This window comes from Bufo bufo, chromosome 6 (genome assembly GCF_905171765.1).
Source record: "Bufo bufo chromosome 6, aBufBuf1.1, whole genome shotgun sequence".
NCBI lineage: Eukaryota > Metazoa > Chordata > Amphibia > Anura > Bufonidae > Bufo > Bufo bufo.
Window position 1 is genome coordinate 44,684,290 of NC_053394.1, and position 19,061 is coordinate 44,703,350.

The 19,061-nt window shown below is 44.1% G+C and overlaps 1 protein-coding gene across 2 annotated transcripts in view; it reads left to right on the forward strand.

Moving 5' to 3' along the window:
- Nucleotides 1-19,061, forward strand: part of MGMT (O-6-methylguanine-DNA methyltransferase) — a 472,493-nt gene that overhangs the window by 330,149 nt on the left and 123,283 nt on the right. For both annotated transcript variants that reach the window (XM_040435606.1, XM_040435608.1), the window contains exon 4: nucleotides 5,554-5,714. In XM_040435606.1, the coding sequence (XP_040291540.1) occupies nucleotides 5,554-5,714 (161 nt within the window). The remainder of the gene's footprint in view (nucleotides 1-5,553; nucleotides 5,715-19,061) is intronic.

Consider the following 19,061-nt stretch of genomic DNA (forward strand, 5'->3'; position numbering starts at 1 on the left):
CCCTGTACTGTGACATAACTGTGTTTATTCTCCCTGTACTGTGACATCGCTGTATTTATTCTCCCTGTACTGTGACATCGCTGTATTTATTATCCCTGTACTGTGACATCACTGTGTTTATTATCCCTGTACTGTGACATCACCGAGTTTATTATCTGTGTACTGTGACATCACTGTGTTTATTATACCTGTACTGTGACATCACTGTGTTTATTATCCCTGTACTGTGACATCACTGTGTTTGTTATCCCTGTACTGTGACATCACTGTGTTTATTAGCCCTGTACTGTGACATCACTGTGTTTATTATCCATGTACTGTGACATCACTGTGTTTATTATTCCTGTACTGTGACATTGCTGTATTTATTATCCCTGTACTGTGACATCACTGTGTTTATTATCCCTGTACTGTGACATCACTGTGTTTATTATCCCTGCACTGTGACATCACTGTGTTTATTATCCCTGTACTGTGACATCACTGTGTTTGTTATCCCTGTACTGTGACATAACTGTGTTTATTAGCCCTGTACTGTGACATCACTGTGTTTATTATTCCTGCACTGTGACATCACTGTGTTTATTATCCCTGTACTGTGACATCACTGTGTTTGTTATCCCTGTACTGTGACATCACTGTGTTTATTAGCCCTGTACTGCGACATCACTGTGTTTATTATCCATGTACTGTGACATCACTGTGTTTATTATTCCTATACTGTGACATCACTGTGTTTATTATCCCTGTACTGTGACATCACTGTGTTGATTTTCCCTGTACGGTGACATCACTGTGTTTATTATATCTGTACTGTGACATCACTGTGGTTATTATCCCTGTACTGTGACATCACAGTGTTTATTATCTCTGCACTGTGACATCACTGTGTTTATTATCTCTGTATGGTGACATCACTGTGTTTATTATCCCTGTACTGTGACATCACTGTGTTTATTATCCCTGTACTATGACATCACTGTGTTTATTATCCCTGTACTGTGACATCACTGTGTTTATTATCCCTGTACTATGACATCACTGTGTTTATTATCCCTGTACTGTGACATCACTGTGTTTATTATCCCTGTACTGTGACATCACTGTGTTGATTCTCCCTGTACGGTGACATCACTGTTTATTATCTCTGCACTGTGACATCACTGTGTTTATTACCCCTGTATGGTGACATCACTGTGTTTATTATCTCTGTACTGTGAGATCACAGTGTTTATTATCTCTACACTGTGACATCACTGTTTTTATTACCCCTGTATGGTGACATCACTGTGTTTGATATCCCTGCACTGTGACATCACTGTGTTTATTATCCCTGTACTATGACATCACTGTGTTTATTAACTCTGTACTATGACATCACTGTGTTTATTATCCCTGTACTGTGACATCACTGTGTTTATTATCCCTGTACTGTGAAATCACTGTGTTTATTAACCCTGTACTATGACATCACTGTGTTTATTATCCCTGTACTGTGACATCACTGTGTTTATTATCCCTGTACTATGACATCACTGTGTTTATTATCCCTGTACTGTGACATCACTGTGTTTATTATCCCTGTAATGTGGCATCACTGTGTTTATTATCCCTGTACTGTGAGATCACTGTGTTTATTCTCCCTGTACGGTGACATCACTGTTTATTATCCCTGTACGGTGACATCACTGTTTATTATGTCTGTACTGTGAGATTACTTTGTTTATTATCCCTTTACACACACTTGTTTGTCCTTTTTTGCAGTACCTGCTTCAGCCTGCAGGTGTTGCATTACCTAAAGCCAAACCTAATAGCACAAGTCAGAACAGACTAAAAGGATACAGGCAGACAAGTACTGCAGAGACTGTGACTCTGTCTGAGATCATGCAGGGCCAGCCGGTTAATGCCCAGTATATCATTTTAAAGGCCAGCTAGATTTGCAAGTCTGCGCAGCACAAACATTTTGGGATCTAATTCTCTGTAGAAGCAGCCAATTAAATATGTTAATGAAGCTGGATGTTCTGTTTCATGGTGGCAGCATGGCCAAAAGAAAACCTCTATGGAGCTCACGCTTCTGTCTCTATACAGAACGACGGGAAATTCCAAATACCGAATAAGGTCACTCAGGGAAAAAAAAATGCTGCAACATGGTGTTTATAGGTAAACAAACAAGTGCTGAAAGTACCGTAGCTATGATACACAGAAGATGAAGCAAATGTATATCCAATTTAGATCATACAAATGATGGTGATTCTGCTATGAAATAGTAATATACAGCTCAATTCTTAAAGCGGAATCTGCATAAAATCTGTGTCTTAGGTTTCAGTAGATCTCATTCATTTTTAATGGCTAGTGATAAGTTCGGTACTGTTCCCATAGTGACTAAGCAAGCCAGTTCCCTCATTTTAAAGACAGAAATATGGATATAAATGTTTTTATTTTAATTTTTATTAATTTCATAGAGTTGGACTGCTTGTATCCTTGCAAAATAGATTGGATGAGCGTTAACGGCTATGCTCACTTTTGAAGCCATTTTTTTGTATTGTTCGAATGCTTCTAATATAAAAACCAAAGCAATTTTCCAAATAGTCTTGTTTTCAATTATCCTTGTATTTTGTGTATGTAACTCCTGGGTAGACAATGGTGTCACCATGGTAACAGACTACAAACAAACCATGTGTGGTCTGATCCTGCAGTCTCTTGTTTCACCCATTTACCCATTGTTTACTAACCTACAAACAGTACAAGATGAAGCAGAGGTAGTAGAGTAACAACTGTGGGGTCAGTCCACACATGTGATTGTTTATAGTCTGTAACCATGGAGATATAGAGGTCTGTATAGGAGCTGTATACACTAGTTTAAATGTTACCTATTTTAATAATCCTATTGCTCCATGTTGTATTTTAGAAATAAATATTGGTCGACGTAGACTTCCCACTTTACCCACTGAATAATAGTGTATATTTCATGAGTGTGTTTTTAGTGTACTGATTGCAGTGCTATTTTCATGGTTCTACAGAGCACCTTAAGGTAAATGGGCATACAGTACAGACCAAAAGTTTGGACACACCTTCTCATTCAAAGAGTTTTCTTTATTTTTATGACTATGAAGGCATCAAAACTATGAATTAACACATGTGGAATTATATACATAACAAACAAGTGTGAAACAACAGAAAATATGTCATATTCTAGGTTCTTCAAAGTAGCCACCTTTTGCTTTGATTACTGCTTTGCACACTCTTGGCATTCTCTTGATGAGCTTCAAGAGGTAGTCCCCTGAAATGGTCTTCCAACAGTCTTGAAGGAGTTCCCAGAGATGCTTAGCACTTGTTGGCCCTTTTGCCTTCACTCTGCGGTCCAGCTCACCCCAAACCATCTCGATTGGGTTCAGGTCCGGTGACTGTGGAGGCCAGGTCATCTGGCGCAGCACCCCATCACTCTCCTTCATGGTCAAAAAGCCCTTACTTTCAAAGTTTTCCCAATTTCTCGGCTGACTGACTGACCTTCATTTTTTAAAGTAATGATGGCCACTCGTTTTTCTTTACTTAGCTGCTTTTTTCTTGCCATAATACAAATTCTAACAGTCTATTCAGTAGGACTATCAGCTGTGTATCCACCTGACTTCTCCTCAACGCAACTGATGGTCCCAACCCCATTTATAAGGCAAGAAATCCCACTTATTAAACCTGACAGGGCACACCTGTGAAGTGAAAACCATTTCAGGGGACTACCTCTTGAAGCTCATCAAGAGAATGCCAAGAGTGTGCAAAGCAGTAATCAAAGCAAAAGGTGGCTACTTTGAAGAACCTAGAATATGACATATTTTCAGTTGTTTCACACTTGTTTATTATGTATATAATTCCACATGGGTTAATTCATAGTTTTGATGCCTTCAGTGTGAATCTACAATTTTCATAGTCATGAAAATAAAGAAAACTCTTTGAATGAGAAGGTGTGTCCAAACTTTTGGTCTGTACTGTATGTAGTGCTCTTCTAGGAACCCATTTGACCATTGAGCAGAGCCTGTGCTCGCTTGCCATCTACTCTAGGGTAGGGTCACAAACAGTACTTGGCTATTGAAGCCCCTTTTAGCCTGTGCCTACTAAATTACTTAAAGAGGACCTTTCACTAGAATAAAACATCTAAACTAACTATACAGACATGGAGAGCGGCGCCCAGGGATCTCTCTGCACTTACTGTTATACCTGGGCGCCGCTCCGTTCTCCCGGTATAGCCTCCGGTAACTTCATAGTTAGGCTCCACCCAGGGGAACCTGCCGGCGTCTCATTCTCCTATGCTGTAGCACTGGCCAATCGCAGCGCTTAGCTCATAGCCTGAGAGGCTTTTTTTTCTCTCAGGCTATGAGCTGAGAGCTGCGATTGGCCAGCGCTACAGCATGGGAGAATGAGACGCCGGCAGGTTCCCCTGGGTGGAGCCTAACTATGAAGATACTGGAGGCTATACCGGGCGAACGGAGCGGCGCCCAGGTATAATAGTAAGTGCAGGGAGATCCCTGGGCGCCGCTCTACGCGTCTGTATAGTTAGTTTAGATGTTTTATTCTAGTGAAAAGTCCTCTTTAATGAATTGTCTCATCTTGACAAACCTGTATATACAGAAGCTAGCCTGGTGATCGGTGGATCACCATGGCTTCTGCTCCAGAAACCACCTATTGTCTAACGTTCTCACTGGGGCCACACCTGTAAATATATTTCTGTTATATCAGCTGCTGAAGAACAAAGGTATTATTACAAGCCAACCTTTCAAAAGAGCAGAGGTTCATGTAAGACATACGGTAGATGGGCCAAGTCTTGTCTGCCAGCGTGAGAGCCAGTCTTGGTTGTCAGGTCTTTGCTGTGGGTCATAGAGAGAGGTTGACATCACGTTGTCATTGCATGTGCTACTACCTTTTAGTAGCTTGTAATTACGGTAACTACAAAGTATAAGACCGCATTCACATCTGCGGCAAGTTGATCCGGCTGTCTGTTGCGGTACAAATGCCGGCTGTCTAACAGACCAAAAACAATTGCATGGAACGGTTTTTATCTGAACCAAACCAGGCATTTATTCTGGAAGGAGGCCAGATCACCACCAGACCTCATATCAGTCAATGGGGATCCGGCAGTGAACTGTAGGACTCTACTGTAGATGTGAACGTGGCCTCAATCATAGTGGAAGAAAAACATTACATAATATATATTACATAAAATGTGCCTAGCAGATATATTATAGTATATAGTACTTCATGGAACATTATCTAATTAGATTATATTGTAGATCGTTCAGTTTCAACTTCCCATGTTGTAACTTTGTTCCCTGTCATTATTTTATAGTTTTAATGAAATATAGTAACTTTTAGTAGCAGTATTCCTTTTAATCCTAATCTGGTTAATCACTTCCTTTAATTCCAAACAGCCCGTGACTACACGTGTTACCAGAACGTAGACGTGTGTTTTCCATTGAGTTGGGTTTGTTTTGCTTGCTAATTTATTGCAGGAAAGTAACATAACATGGTTGGAAGGAAAACACATTAATGTTCTGTCGCTTGCAGGGCTGAGGATGCCTCGACGTCTTTCAAGGTATGCGAGGGCCCTGAGGAAATGATTGCACCGCTGAAACAGTGCACAGACTGTCTGCGAGCCTACTTCTGTGAGCCATCGCTGACGGAGAAATACACCGTACCTGCTTTCCACCATCCACTATTTCAGAAAGGTATCATTGTTTTGTCTTGATAGATACAGTATATCACTTGGCAGTGCCACCATGGTCCTTTTATACTCAGAAAACAGACAAATGCCTCGAGTGATGTAGTTACAAAGGTCTTAGTAATCTTCCAAGACCTTTATTGGTTTTGGCACACGTTGGAACAATTCTTGGCTCTTGATACCTTAACTTCCCTTTTGACTGTGCAAAAAAAAAATTATTATAATTCGAAAAAAATGGACAGGTCGTGGGTCCAAGTCAGTCGGTCTCTTGTTCTCAGGAACATTTTAGGATTTCACCATAGCACCTGTTGTGCATCATGAGGGTGTTCTTGTAGACCTGATTTAGGACACAAGGCGTAGACAATAAGTACAGCAGATATATTTGGTCTAGGGGGACCATTAGGGCATTTACCAAGGCCATAAGCCTCTCTGTCAAATGATTACACTGGTTAAAGTTTAAGTATATACCTGAAAAAAGGACAACTAAGGGAACGTTCTCATCTGCGGCATGCCTGATCCGGCACAAATGTCAGCTGGACAAAAATAATATGTTTCATTCAGACCCTGTATTTATGCTGGAAAGCATCCAGATCACCGTTGGACCCCATTATAGTCCATAGGGATCCAAAAGTGAAATGTAGAATATGGCAATACCGATTCCAGCGAAATCCGGCAGGCTGCTGTCTGCCGGAACAGCCTGCTGGATCCGTTGCCGTGTATGTGAATGACCCTTCTGAAATGTACTTTGTTAACCCAGCTCAAGTGTATGGCTATAGTGGATTTTAAGCGGCTCATGACTTTTACCAGAAGTGGTGTCACATGTCCATGTGCCACGTCCACATCAGTTTCATTGACTCGAGCTACGCTGCAGTACCACAGACAACCTGTGTGACGCTGTTTTAGAAGAAAGAAGCCATATTTTTCCCCCTAATGGTCTTAGAGGTGGAACATCTCATCCAAGCTTCCAACACCTTATTTTTATTTTACTTTTTGATACAGCGCTACCATATTCCATAACGATGTACGCTGGAGACAGATTGCTCAAGAGCTAATAAAAAGAATGGTGCACAGGAAGATTCCACTAAAACACTGTTTATTTAAAACAATAAAATAACATTATTTTATTAAAATAATGTTATTTTATTGTTTTAAAGTGTAACCGTCATGTTTTTATAAAAAAAAACAATTTTAGCATATGTTACTGCTGCAGCAGCATTATGCATAAAGCAATCTTTAGTTTCTTCACTTACCACTGTTTTACTTGAGTTTTCCCCTTAGTTACGGCTGTTTAAACATTTACAATATGAAGACCTTCTCAAGATGGCTCCTCTGCCAGTTCTCTGAGGCCAAAACTGCTTTCCCTCACTTCCTATGCACACTTGCTGTAGCCAGCAGCTCCCTGCCAGCCAATCAGATTGGATTACTGAGAGACACGCCTCCTCACTCTGAAGCCTAATGCAGGCATGCAGTGTGAAGGACCGCCCCTCCGTCTTCTTAGCCGGAGACAGACAAGCCATAGCAACTGTCTTTTAAGGGAGCAGTGGAAATGGACAGAGGACATTAATGAAAGCTGTTATTATAAGGTAATTACAGATCTTTTCACAATCATTGACAGACTAAGGGTGGGTTCACACTAGCGTTATGGAGTCCGTTATGGCTTTCCGTTATAACAGGGTTATAAGGAACATAACGGAATCCATAAGACGTTTTGCTGCCCATAGACTTGCATTATGACGGAATGCAAAACGGACGCCTTTAAAAGGAATTCTGTTTGCTATCCGTCGTAATAAAAGTCTATGCGAATCAAAACGGATCCGTCTGGTTCCCGTTATGCAAGACGGAAAACAAAGTCCTGTGGACTTTGTTTTCCGTCTTGCATAACGGGAACCAGACGGATCCGTTTTGTCGACAGGACTTTGTTTTCCGTCTTGCATAACGGGAACCAGACGGATCAGTTATGTTTTCCCATAGACTTCTATTAGGACGGAGCAAAACGGAATGCCTCTTAAAGGCTTCCGTTTTGCATTCCATCCTATGGATTCCGTTATGTTCCGTTATAACCCTGTTATAACGGAAAGTCATAACGGAATCCCTAACGCTAGTGTGACCCTGCCCTAACTCAGGTATACATGCCTAGCTCTAATAAACTAAATCAAAAAAATATGACAGTTACACTTTAAATAAACAGTATTTTAGTGGAATCTTCTGGTGCAGTGCACCGTTCTATTTATCTGCTGTTGAGTCATTTGTCTCTGCGTGGTTCTTCCGTCGTCCCAAGATGTCTGACCGGCACACGAGCACATGTGTGTATGTATATATATATACTGTATATATAGTTTTGTTACTATGTATTATCTTGATTCCATTGCAATTTCTGGTGTCCATTTGACTATATATTACCGAGATCTGTGTTTTCTTACTAGCCTGATGAAGGTGTTGGACCATCACTGAAACGCGTAGCTTCTGTTTTTAGGTTATTTTATTGTTTTAAATAAACAGTGTTTCAGTGGAATCTTCCGGTGCAGTGCACCATTTTTGTATCAGCCCTTGAGCATTCTGTCTCCACGTGGTTCTTCCGGCATCCCAAGAGGTCTGACCGACACGCGCGCGCAGCAGCCCATGCATTTCTCCCTCATGGGGGTATTCCTTTTCTTCTCTAGTGTTGTTCCTAGGATGCACAACGCATCCACCTACATTATTTGTACTGTTTACTGAAGGTATCACACAAGGGAGCGCTCCCTCTGTATTTTTACGCTGTCATTGGTACCTGCCCCATTGGGGCCCACAGTCTAAATTCCAAATGAACCCCCTATGTTTTTGGAGTGCTGGAGGAAACCCATGCAAGCACAGAGAATATACAAACTCCATGCAGATGTTGCACTTGGTTGGGTTCAAACTCAAAACACCAGTACTACAAAGCAACAGTGCTAACCACTGAGCTGCCCACAGTTCTAAGATGCCAACCTAACCATGAACATACCCTTTAAGCAGGGGCATGTTTTCAATCAGAGAAGACCCTATAGTACAAATGAGAATGATCAACCTGTCATAATTGGCCCTTTTTTATACGGTTGCATCAATTCAGCCGTATGAATACACCCGGGCTGAGTCATTGCAAGCCTCCAACTGCCTCGTTCGGAAGTGCCGACATGGATTTATAGTGTTAACCACCCTTGGAGTGGGAGGATCTTGGGAGAGAGGAAAAACGAAATGATTCCACCCTTTAATTGCCAGATTTGGAATAAAGTATAGTCACTTAGGAGAGGAGATTTTTAACAGCCCTTCTCCTACCTGACTTAATATAAGGGTTGGACCTGCAGGTATACCACCACCTTAAAGGGGTTTTCCAGGATTTACTTATTGTTGACCTATCCTCAGGATAGGTCATCAATATAGAATGTGTCGGCAGATAAGAACCATTTGGCCCATCTAGTCTGCCCAATATACTGAATACTATGAGGTTGTCAGGGGCCTGACTCCCGGGACCTGCACCGATCAGCTGTTTTAGGAGGCCAGAGCTGTGGCCTCCTAGCAGCTTACCAAGCACAGTGCCATACATTGTTGTGTAGCAGCTGAGCTTGGTACCGTAGCCCAGACCCATTCACTTGAATGAGGATGAGCTGCGCCTAGGCCATGTGACCGATGAATGTGACAATACTGGCCTAGGAAGAGGCCTAATCATCATGCTTGTCATACAACTGATTGGTGGGGTTGCCGGGAGTTGGACCTCCGCCGATCTTATGATTAGGTAGCTGATCAGACGCTTCCTCTTGGTTTACATTGAGCGGTGAAATGTTATATAAGCAGGGGTCAGATGTACAGCAAACAACTGAAAATCAAAAGGCATCTGTCAGCAGATTTGTACCTATAACATTGGCTGACCTGTTACATGTGCGCTTGGCAGCTGAAGGCATCTGTGTTGGTCCCATGTTCATATGTGTCTGAGAAAAATGAAATTTTAATATATGCAAATGAGCCTCTAGGAGCAATGGGGACATTGCTGTTACACCTAGAGGCTCGGCTCTCTCTACATCTACCGCGTCCTCTGCACTTTGATTGATAGGACCAGGTAGTGATCGTGTTTGCACTACCTTACCCTGCCAATCAAAGTTGAAAGGGTGCGTCTGTTGCAGAGAGAGCTGAGCTCTAGGTGTAAGTTACGGCAGCGCCCCCGTTGCTCCTAGAAGCTCCTTTGCATATACTAAAACTTTTTCTCAGCAATGCGGACACATATGAACATGGGACCAACACAGATGCCTTCAGCTGCCAAGTGCACATGTAACAGGTCAGCCAGTGTCATAGGTACAAAACTGCTGACAGATGCCGTGTAAATGAAATAAATGGTAAACTATTAAAATGCACATGAATGTGTTTTTGTGTATCATTATTATTATTTTTGTGTTAGTTTTTATCACATTAGTGACCGGTGTGGTCAGCTGACAGTTGAGGGGCCCAGCCTTATCAAGAATTTTTGCGACACAAAAAAACCCCTCAGTTTGAGAGTAAACAGGAGCTGCTCATTGGTATGCAGACGTTTCAGTGGGGGAGAATCTGTCAGCTGTCAGAAATATATTAACAAATAATCTATGAAATGCAAAGTCTTATCAGTGGAAACTAGAAGATTTTTTTTTCTATGTGTAGAACTTTCCCCACACGGGGAGCTTAGGTATGAATAATGCAATACAACTGCTAATATTTAAGAAAATAGGAACAGGTTTGGGGGAAAAAATAACACATAAACAGTAGTCTGCATAGATATGTAAATTAAATTAATTAAATTACTGGAGTGAATGAGGCTTGCTAGGTGTCAGATTGTCACCTCTTCTGGATTGTTAGATGGTCATAGAAAACATTATAAAGTACTGTGTACTAAAGAGGGTCTGTCACCAGGAAATTCCCTGATCACTGTTTGTAGGACTAGCTCAGCTGAATTTATGAGAGTACTTGTAATCCATATGCAAATGAGCAATTAAGTGCACTGAAGGCGGGCACAAGCCACTCCTCCTAGCTCCTCCTGCTTCCCCTGCCAGTCCCTTCTTATAAGGATATGGACACCTTTGTAAAAAAAAAAAAAAAATTTACACTTATTAATTTTATAGAGAAAATCATTTCTCCAATTGGTTCTATTTATCTATCTTTTTTCATTTTTGTTCTACAGCCTCAGGTGCTTCCTCTGCACAGCAGGCTGCTCTCAGTGAGTTTACAGAGAATCCGTCATCTGACTCCTCCTGTCTGCTCACGGGAGCGCGCACTGTCTCCCTCTCCCTCCTGCTCCCCCCCTAGTCAGGAGCTGCCAGGTCTGGCACACATGAAGCCCCTTCCCTTTCCCGAGAAGCCCCGCCCCTCACGGACATCTGTGTGTAATGTTCACACAGTAGTTCTATCTGCGTAAGGCTACTTTCACACTAGCGTTGTTTAAATACGGCGTTCAATTCCCGCCGGATCCGGAAAAACGTGTGAAAACGGATTACATTTGAATCCTGATCAGGATTTTGATCACAATGAAAAAATGCATTGGAAAAAAACGGATCCGCCATTTATGGACTTTAACTTTTTTTTTCACATTTTCCGGGTTTAACATGCAAAAGCCGGATCCGTTTTGACGGAACACACGGCGCCGTATGCGGCATTAATGCAAGTCAATGGGAAAAAGACCGGATCCGGCGTTCAGTCAAAGTGTTCAGGATTTTTGGCCGGAGGTGAAAATACAACATGCTACGGTTTTCTGAAAAGCCTGATCAGTCAAAAAGACTGAACTGAAGACATCCTGATGCATCCTGAACGGATTACTCTCCATTCAGAATGCATTAGGATAAAACTGATCAGTTCTTTTCCGGATTTGAGCCCCTAGGATGGAACTCAGCGCCGGAAAAGAAAAACGCTAGTGTGAAAGTACCCTAATGGGCATGTGGTAGAGCTGTGTATATATATAGTAGTGTCAGGTGGGCACTGTGTATGGCAGCGTCAGGTGGGCGCAGTGTATGGCAGCGTCAGGTGGGCGCTGTGTATGGCAGCGTCAGGTGGGCGCTGTGTATGGCAGCGTCAGGTGGGCGCTGTGTATGGCAGCGTCAGGTGGACGCTGTGTATGGCAGGAGTGGTCATATGTTTAGTGTATGATGTTGGATAAATGTAAAATTGTCTACGTTTATTTCGGCACGGGAGACTAGCAATAGTTTCCCTGCAGAAATATCAACCTCATAACTTTATGTGGGCATATGCATTATGTATGTGAATTACCGCAACATTGGTACTCCTCCTCGGCTAAAAGTACTCCTCAAAATTGTTAAGAGGAGTATTTTTACTCTTCTGGAAAAAATGTAGTTCGACCTCTGCTGTTAGCTGTAACATACAGCTGACAGTCTGTTTCAAACTGCAGACATGACCCCTTCCATTCCATGGTCCTTCGGGACCGCTGTATGGAAGGGGCTAACCATCGGGCCGCTGCTCTGACTTCAGGATGCCTGTGACACAACAAGGCCTCCCTTCAGGATGGCCGGCGAGGCAACAAGCCCCCTCCCACTCCCTTCAGGATGGCCGGAGACGCAATAAGCCCCCCTCGCCCCCCCAAGTCAAGGTTCGCAGAGCGGCAGCGGGGCAGAGTGCTAGCTGTAACATACAGCTGATGCTCTGCTTGAAACGTATTACCCCTTCCATCCCGCGGTCCTTAGGGACCGCTGCATGGAGGGGATAACCATCAGGCCGCTGCTCTGCTGTGGCAGCAGCCCGAAGCTTGAAGGGTAAACTGAGGGAGGGAGCTCCCTCTCCCATTGGGCCGCTGCGCTGCTGTGGCTGTGTCCCGATGTGCCTCCTCCAGGATGTCGCCAACCTGGAGGAGGCACAGCATGGGTAACCATTCAATGTCGTTTTGATTGTGAATGAACATGTTTTTTGCACTTGCACTTTATTGTTACTCATATTATACAAATGGACTGATCTATGGACATAGTATCCGCTGTGTTTATCCTCCAGATGATGTCACTTTTTTCCTGCACCTATGCTCTTTTTTAAGAGTTTGGGAATATTTGTAATCATATAATAAAATGACATTAATTTATAAGCGGTCTGGTAGTTATTTGTAGGTTTTATATTATGGTGTTTTACCATAGGCTTATGCTGGTTATTTACTCTTTAAGTAGTATAAGAATCCCTGGTTGGGGCATATATTGGGTTTTAATCTGTGTGGAACAAGTGACCGCTCACTGTGCGGACTACACACAATACTGTATTCAGAAGAGAGTGCAGGTAGTGTGAGCTTAAAATGCCCTGGTTCTGACTGTAAATAACTGCACTAACGTTATCTGTAGCATACTGTAAGACTCACCATGTTGTGGATTGGAATGAAATCTTACAAGTTCCAGCAGCCTATATGTAAGTGGCTGCTAGCTGTGCTATGTAACAGGATGTGGGGGCGGGGCTGTGCTCTGCAACAGGATGTGGGGGGGCGGGGCAGCAGAGCTTGTTCTGGTGCATGTGAAATCCATAGGAACGCACACAGATTCTCACAGGAGATGACAGCACCGAGCAAAACTCATAGAAGAGCATTTCTGAGAGCATGTGAAGCAAGTGCAATTTTATTATGTGCTGCATTACGGTAAGATATGGGGTTATTGATTTTTAGTGCACAAAAGTGCCCATAGTTTTTAACAGGGGCAAGATCCTGCCTAGTCATCTTGCCAGGCCCTGTCAATCAAAAAGGAGAGGGAGGAACTACAAGAGGAAGCAAGGGAGCAAGGTTGCATAGAAGGGTTTGGACCCGCCCTCGGTGCACTTAACGGCTCATTTGCATATGGATTCAAAGTGTTTTTTCTCTAGAATTAAGCAACAGATTGCTAAGTGAAATGTATTGTTGCATTCAGCTGAGCTAGCCCGACATGGCAGTGTGTCTGGGTTATCCCTTAACCATTAGAAAGAAACCTCATATAAAAAATGTCAGTGCACATCTTACTACTAATATAGTAATAAATCCATTGTAGTTTTTTGTCTTGCCCGTTTTTTTTCAGTCCAGTGTTGAGGTCGCTCCGCTCTCTGGTTTCCCTCCTATTTCTGGTGTCTTAAGGCTCGTCTTTACCCTATTCCTGCCCAATCTAAATAGTAGAAATAGGTAGAAAATTGGCGGATCAGAGCCGCGGACAGCCGACAGCTGCTCCCTTCTCTGTGGTCAACAAGAACCTGGTCCCAGTATAGTACTTCTGCTACATGCAAGCGTCTCCTCCTCACCTCCCTGTCCTCTGCCTCCTCCAGACCCTGAATCATCACACTCAGCATAAACACTAACCACGTAGTCAGCGGCTCCAAAGAGCGCCTCGCACTCTGTAGCATCAGGCATGTCCATATATTACATAGACAACCCATTGGCTTCATTGGGTATCATGCAGTGTATCACTTCCCCTGCGGTGGGCGCTACAGTGAAATTAAACACTTTCTACAAATTAATTCACACAAAGTTTATCAGTGCTGATTCTGGTGCATTTCCTGATCCTCCTCAGCTAAAAAAAAAAAAAAAAAAACTGCCTGCCCTATCAAGGGGTGTAATCTGCGCTGAATCTCCCATACGAATGGGAAGCAATAAAAAAACACTCCGTACGCGTATGCTCATTTTTTGCACGTTTTTTGTAGAGGATCAGCACCAAAAACCTCAAGCTGAAAATGCAGATTTGCATTGACGTAAACACCTATTGGTAAAAATAAAAAGCATCAAAAATGCGTCCAAAAATATGTTGAAATAAAATGTGCGGATTCCAATGCGGAATTTTGTAGGCAGCTTTTCAAACTCATTGTGTGAGCAGACCCTCACAGCTGATCCTTCTTACCAAAGAGCGTGTCCAGTGGGCAGCCACTTATAATGGATTGTCCAGTATAAGAATAGCCATGGCTGCTTTTTTTCCAGAATCGGCGCCACACCTGTCTACAAGTTGATATGCAGCTCATTTCCATTAAAGTGAATGAGACTACGTTGCAATACCAGACACAACCTGTGGACAGGAGTGGCGCTGAATCTGGAAGAAAAGAGCCATGCTTTTCTAATGAAGGACAAACCCCTTTAAAATGTTGTCTCCCTCGTTCTTTTCTCTTCTGTGTTCCCTGCTTCTTCTTTTTTTTTTTTTTCGTCTGTAAAGCTGTTAAACACCAGAAATTATTGTGGTGCTTTATCTCCGAATGAAATTTTCAGCGGCTCAATAACTGTTAATATTGCTGGAATTTCTCAAATTTTGCTGTCAAATCTATCTTCAGAAAGGGAGAGATCACGACACGACAGACAAATTGCCTTGTCGTTTTCGCACTTGAAGCGAGTACGTTGCTGTGGTCAGCACTTTGCCCCTTTGTTTGCATCCTTGTACCGGGATAATGATTTCTAAAGCCGGTATGAAAAGCCATTTATCTGCATCCTTCGGAGCATCAGCCACGTGCTGATATCTTTCTAATGGTCTCTGCCGAGCGCCGATGAATCTCAATAAATGCATATACAGATAAATTCTGATGAAAGCCTCTGCCGGGCGTAAGTATTCAACGCAAGCTGCTCCATGACTGAAGGGTCTATTGTCTGATGGTGCAATATACCACTGGAATGTCAAGGTAGCTAATGTAATTACACCCAGATTTTGCCAAAAAGGATGGAATGAGTAGAAAATTGAGTGCACAATAGATTATTCAAAGTATAGAGCGCTCAATCTTATTATGGCGGTCAAGACCCTGATTAACATGAGCTACATGGTCCGCGGCTGAAAGGAGAATGTATATCACTTCTTTAAGCCTTGTGAAACTTTTTTACCTATTAGGAAAGCATGCCTGCCTTCTTCCAAAAACTGTGCCACACCTGTCCATGGGTTGTGTCTGGTATTGCAACCTCAGCCCCAAGACTTAAAGGGCATCTGTCAGCAGATTTGTACCTATGACACTGGCTGACCTGTTACATGTGCACTTGGCAGCTGAAGGCATCTGTGTTGGTCCTATGTTTATATGTTCCTGCATTAGGCTACTTTCACACTGGCGTTTCAGGGTCTGCCTGTGAGATCTGTTTCAAGGCCCCAAACGGATCAGTTTAGCCCCAATGCATTCTGAATGGATGCGGATCCATTCAGAATGCATCAGTTTCGCTCCGTTCCGCCTCCATTCCGCTCTGGAGGCGGACACCAAAACGCAGCTTGCATCATTTTGGTGTCTGCCTGGCCGTGCAGAGCCGAACAGATCCGTCCTGACTTACAATGTAAGTCAATGGGGACGGATCCGTTTACATTGACACAATATTGGTGCAATTGTAAACGGATCCGTCCCCCATTAACTTTCAATGTAAAGTCAAGAGTCCCTATTAATATACCATCGTATCGGAGTTTTCTCCAATCCGATGGTATATTTTAACTTGAAGCGTCCCCATCACCATGGGAGCGCCTCTATGTTAGAATATACCATCAGATTTGAGTTTGATCGTGAAAACTCAGATCCGACAGTATATTCTAACACAGAGGCGTTCCCATAGTGATGGGGACGCTTCAAGTTAGAATATACTAAGAACTGTGTACATAACTGCTGCCTGGCAGTACCCGATCTCTTACAGGGGGCTGTGATCCGCACAATTAACCCCTCAGGTGCTGCACCTGAGGGATTAATTGTGCGGATCTCGGCCCCCTGATCGGGTGCAGGGGCCAGACCCCCCTCCCTCCCAGTAATAAAATCATTGGTGGCCAGTGCGGCCCCCCCCTCTCTCCCTCCCCAGTATTAAAAGCATTGGTGGCCAGTGCGGTCTCCCCCCCCTCCCTCCCCAATATTAAAAGCATTGGTGGCAGTGGCCACAGGCTAACAACCCCCCTCCCCCCCCCATCAGCGGAGCGGTATTTCCGATCGGAGTCCCAGTTTAATCGCTGGGGCTCCGATCGGTTACCATGGCAGCCAGGACGCTGCTGCAGTCCTGGCTGCCATGGTTACTTAGCTTATACTTACATGCGCTGTCTGTGGCTGGCCGGCGCTCCTCCTACTGGTAAGTGACAGGTCTGTGCGGCACCTGAGGGGTTAATTGTGCGGATCACAGCCCCCTGTAAGAGATCGGGGGCTGCCAGGCAGCAGGGGGCAGTTATGTACACAGTTCTTAGTATATTCTACCTTGAAGCGTCCCCATCACCATGGGAACGCCTCTGTGTTAGAATATACTGTCGGATCTGAGATTTCACGATCGTGAAAACTCAGATCTGAAAAAGCTGTTATGCAGACAGATCCGCACTGAACGGATACCATCGTTTGCATTTATAGGTGCAGATCCGTCTGTGCAGATACCAGACGGATCCGCACCTAGCGCAGGTGTGAAAGTAGCCTTACTGAGATAAATTATGTTTTATTATATGCAAATGAGCCTCTAGGAGCAACAGGGGCGTTACCTTTACACCTTGAGGCTCAGCTCTCTCTGCAACTGATGTTCCCAATGTTCTTTAGTTGACAAGACCAGGCTGTGTAAACTGGCTCTGACTTCTTCTAAGGTGCAGAGGTGGCGGCAGTTGCAGAGAGAGCGGAGCCTCTAGCAGTAAGGGCAATGCCCCCATTGCTCCTAAAGGCTCATTTCCATACATTTTTCTCAGCAATGAGAACACATATGAACATGGGACCAACACAGATGCCTTCAGATGCCAAGTGCACACGGAACAGGTCAACCAGTTTCATAAGTATAAATCTGCTGACAGATGCCCTTTAACCACCTCCGGACCGCCTAACGCAGGATCGCGTTCCGGAGGTGGCAGCGCTGCGCACAGTCACGCATATATGCGTCATCTCGCGAGACGCGAGACTTCCTGTGAACGCGCGCACACAGGCGCGCGCGCTCACAGGAACGGAAGGTAAGAGAGTTGATCTCCAGCCTGCCAGCGGCGATCGTTCGCTGGCAGGCTGGAGATGTGTTTTTTTTAACCCCTAACAGGTATATTAGACGCTGTTTTGATAACAGCGTCTAATATACCTGCTACCTGGTCCTCTGGTGGTCCCCTTTGTTTGGATCGACCACCAGAGGACACAGGTAGCTCAGTAAAGTAGCACCAAGCACCACTACACTACACCCCCCCCCCCCCCCGTCACTTATTAACCCCTTATTAGCCCCTGATCACCCCTGATCACCCCATATAGACTCCCTGATCACCCCCCTGTCATTGATTACCCCCCTGTCATTGATCAACCCCCTGTAAAGCTCCATTCAGACGTCCGCATGATTTTTACGGATCCACTTATGGATGGATCGGATCCGCAAAACGCATCCGGACGTCTGAATGAAGCCTTACAGGGGCGTGATCAATGACTGTGGTGATCACCCCATATAGACTCCCTGATCACCCCCCTGTCATTGATTACCCCCCTGTCATTGATTACCCCCCTGTAAAGCTCCATTCAGATGTCCGCATGATTTTTACGGATGCACTGATAGATGGATCGGATCCGCAAAACGCATACGGACGTCTGAATGAAGCCTTACAGGGGCATGATCAATGACTGTGGTTATCACCCCATATAGACTCCCTGATCATCCCCCTGTCATTGATTACACCCCTGTCATTGATCAACCCCCTGTAAAGCTCTATTCAGATGTCCGCATGATTTTTACGGATCCACTGATAGATAGATCGGATCCGCAAAACGCATCCGGACGTCTGAATGAAGCCTTACAGGGGCATGATCAATGACTGTGGTTATCACCCCATATAGACTCCCTGATCACCCCCCTGTCATTGATTACACCCCTGTCATTGATCAACCCCCTGTAAAGCTCCATTTAGATGTCCGCATGATTTTTACGGATCCACTAATAGATGGATCGGATCCGCAAAACGCATCCGGACGTCTGAATGAAGCCTTACAGGGGTGTGATCAATGACTGTGGTTATCACCCCATATAGACTCCCTGATCACCCCCCTGTCATTGATCAACCCCCTGTAAAGCTCCATTCAGATGTCCGCATGATTTTTACGGATCCACTGATAGATGGATCGGATCCGCAAAACGCATACGGACGTCTGAATGAAGCCTTACAGGGGCGTGATCAATGACTGTGGTGATCACCCCATATAGACTCCCTGATCACCCCCCTGTCATTGATTACACCCCTGTCATTGATCAACCCCCTGTAAAGCTCCATTCAGATGTCCGCATGATTTTTACGGATCCACTGATAGATGGATCGGATCCGCAAAACACATACAGGCGTCTCCCTGGAGCCTTCCAGGGGGGGTGATCAATGACTGTGGTGATCACCCCATATAGACTCCCTGATCACCCCCCTGTCATTGATCACCCCCTGTCATTGATTACACCCCTGTCATTGATCACTCCCCCTGTCATTGATCACCCCCCTGTCATTGATCACCCCCCTGTAAGGCTCCATTC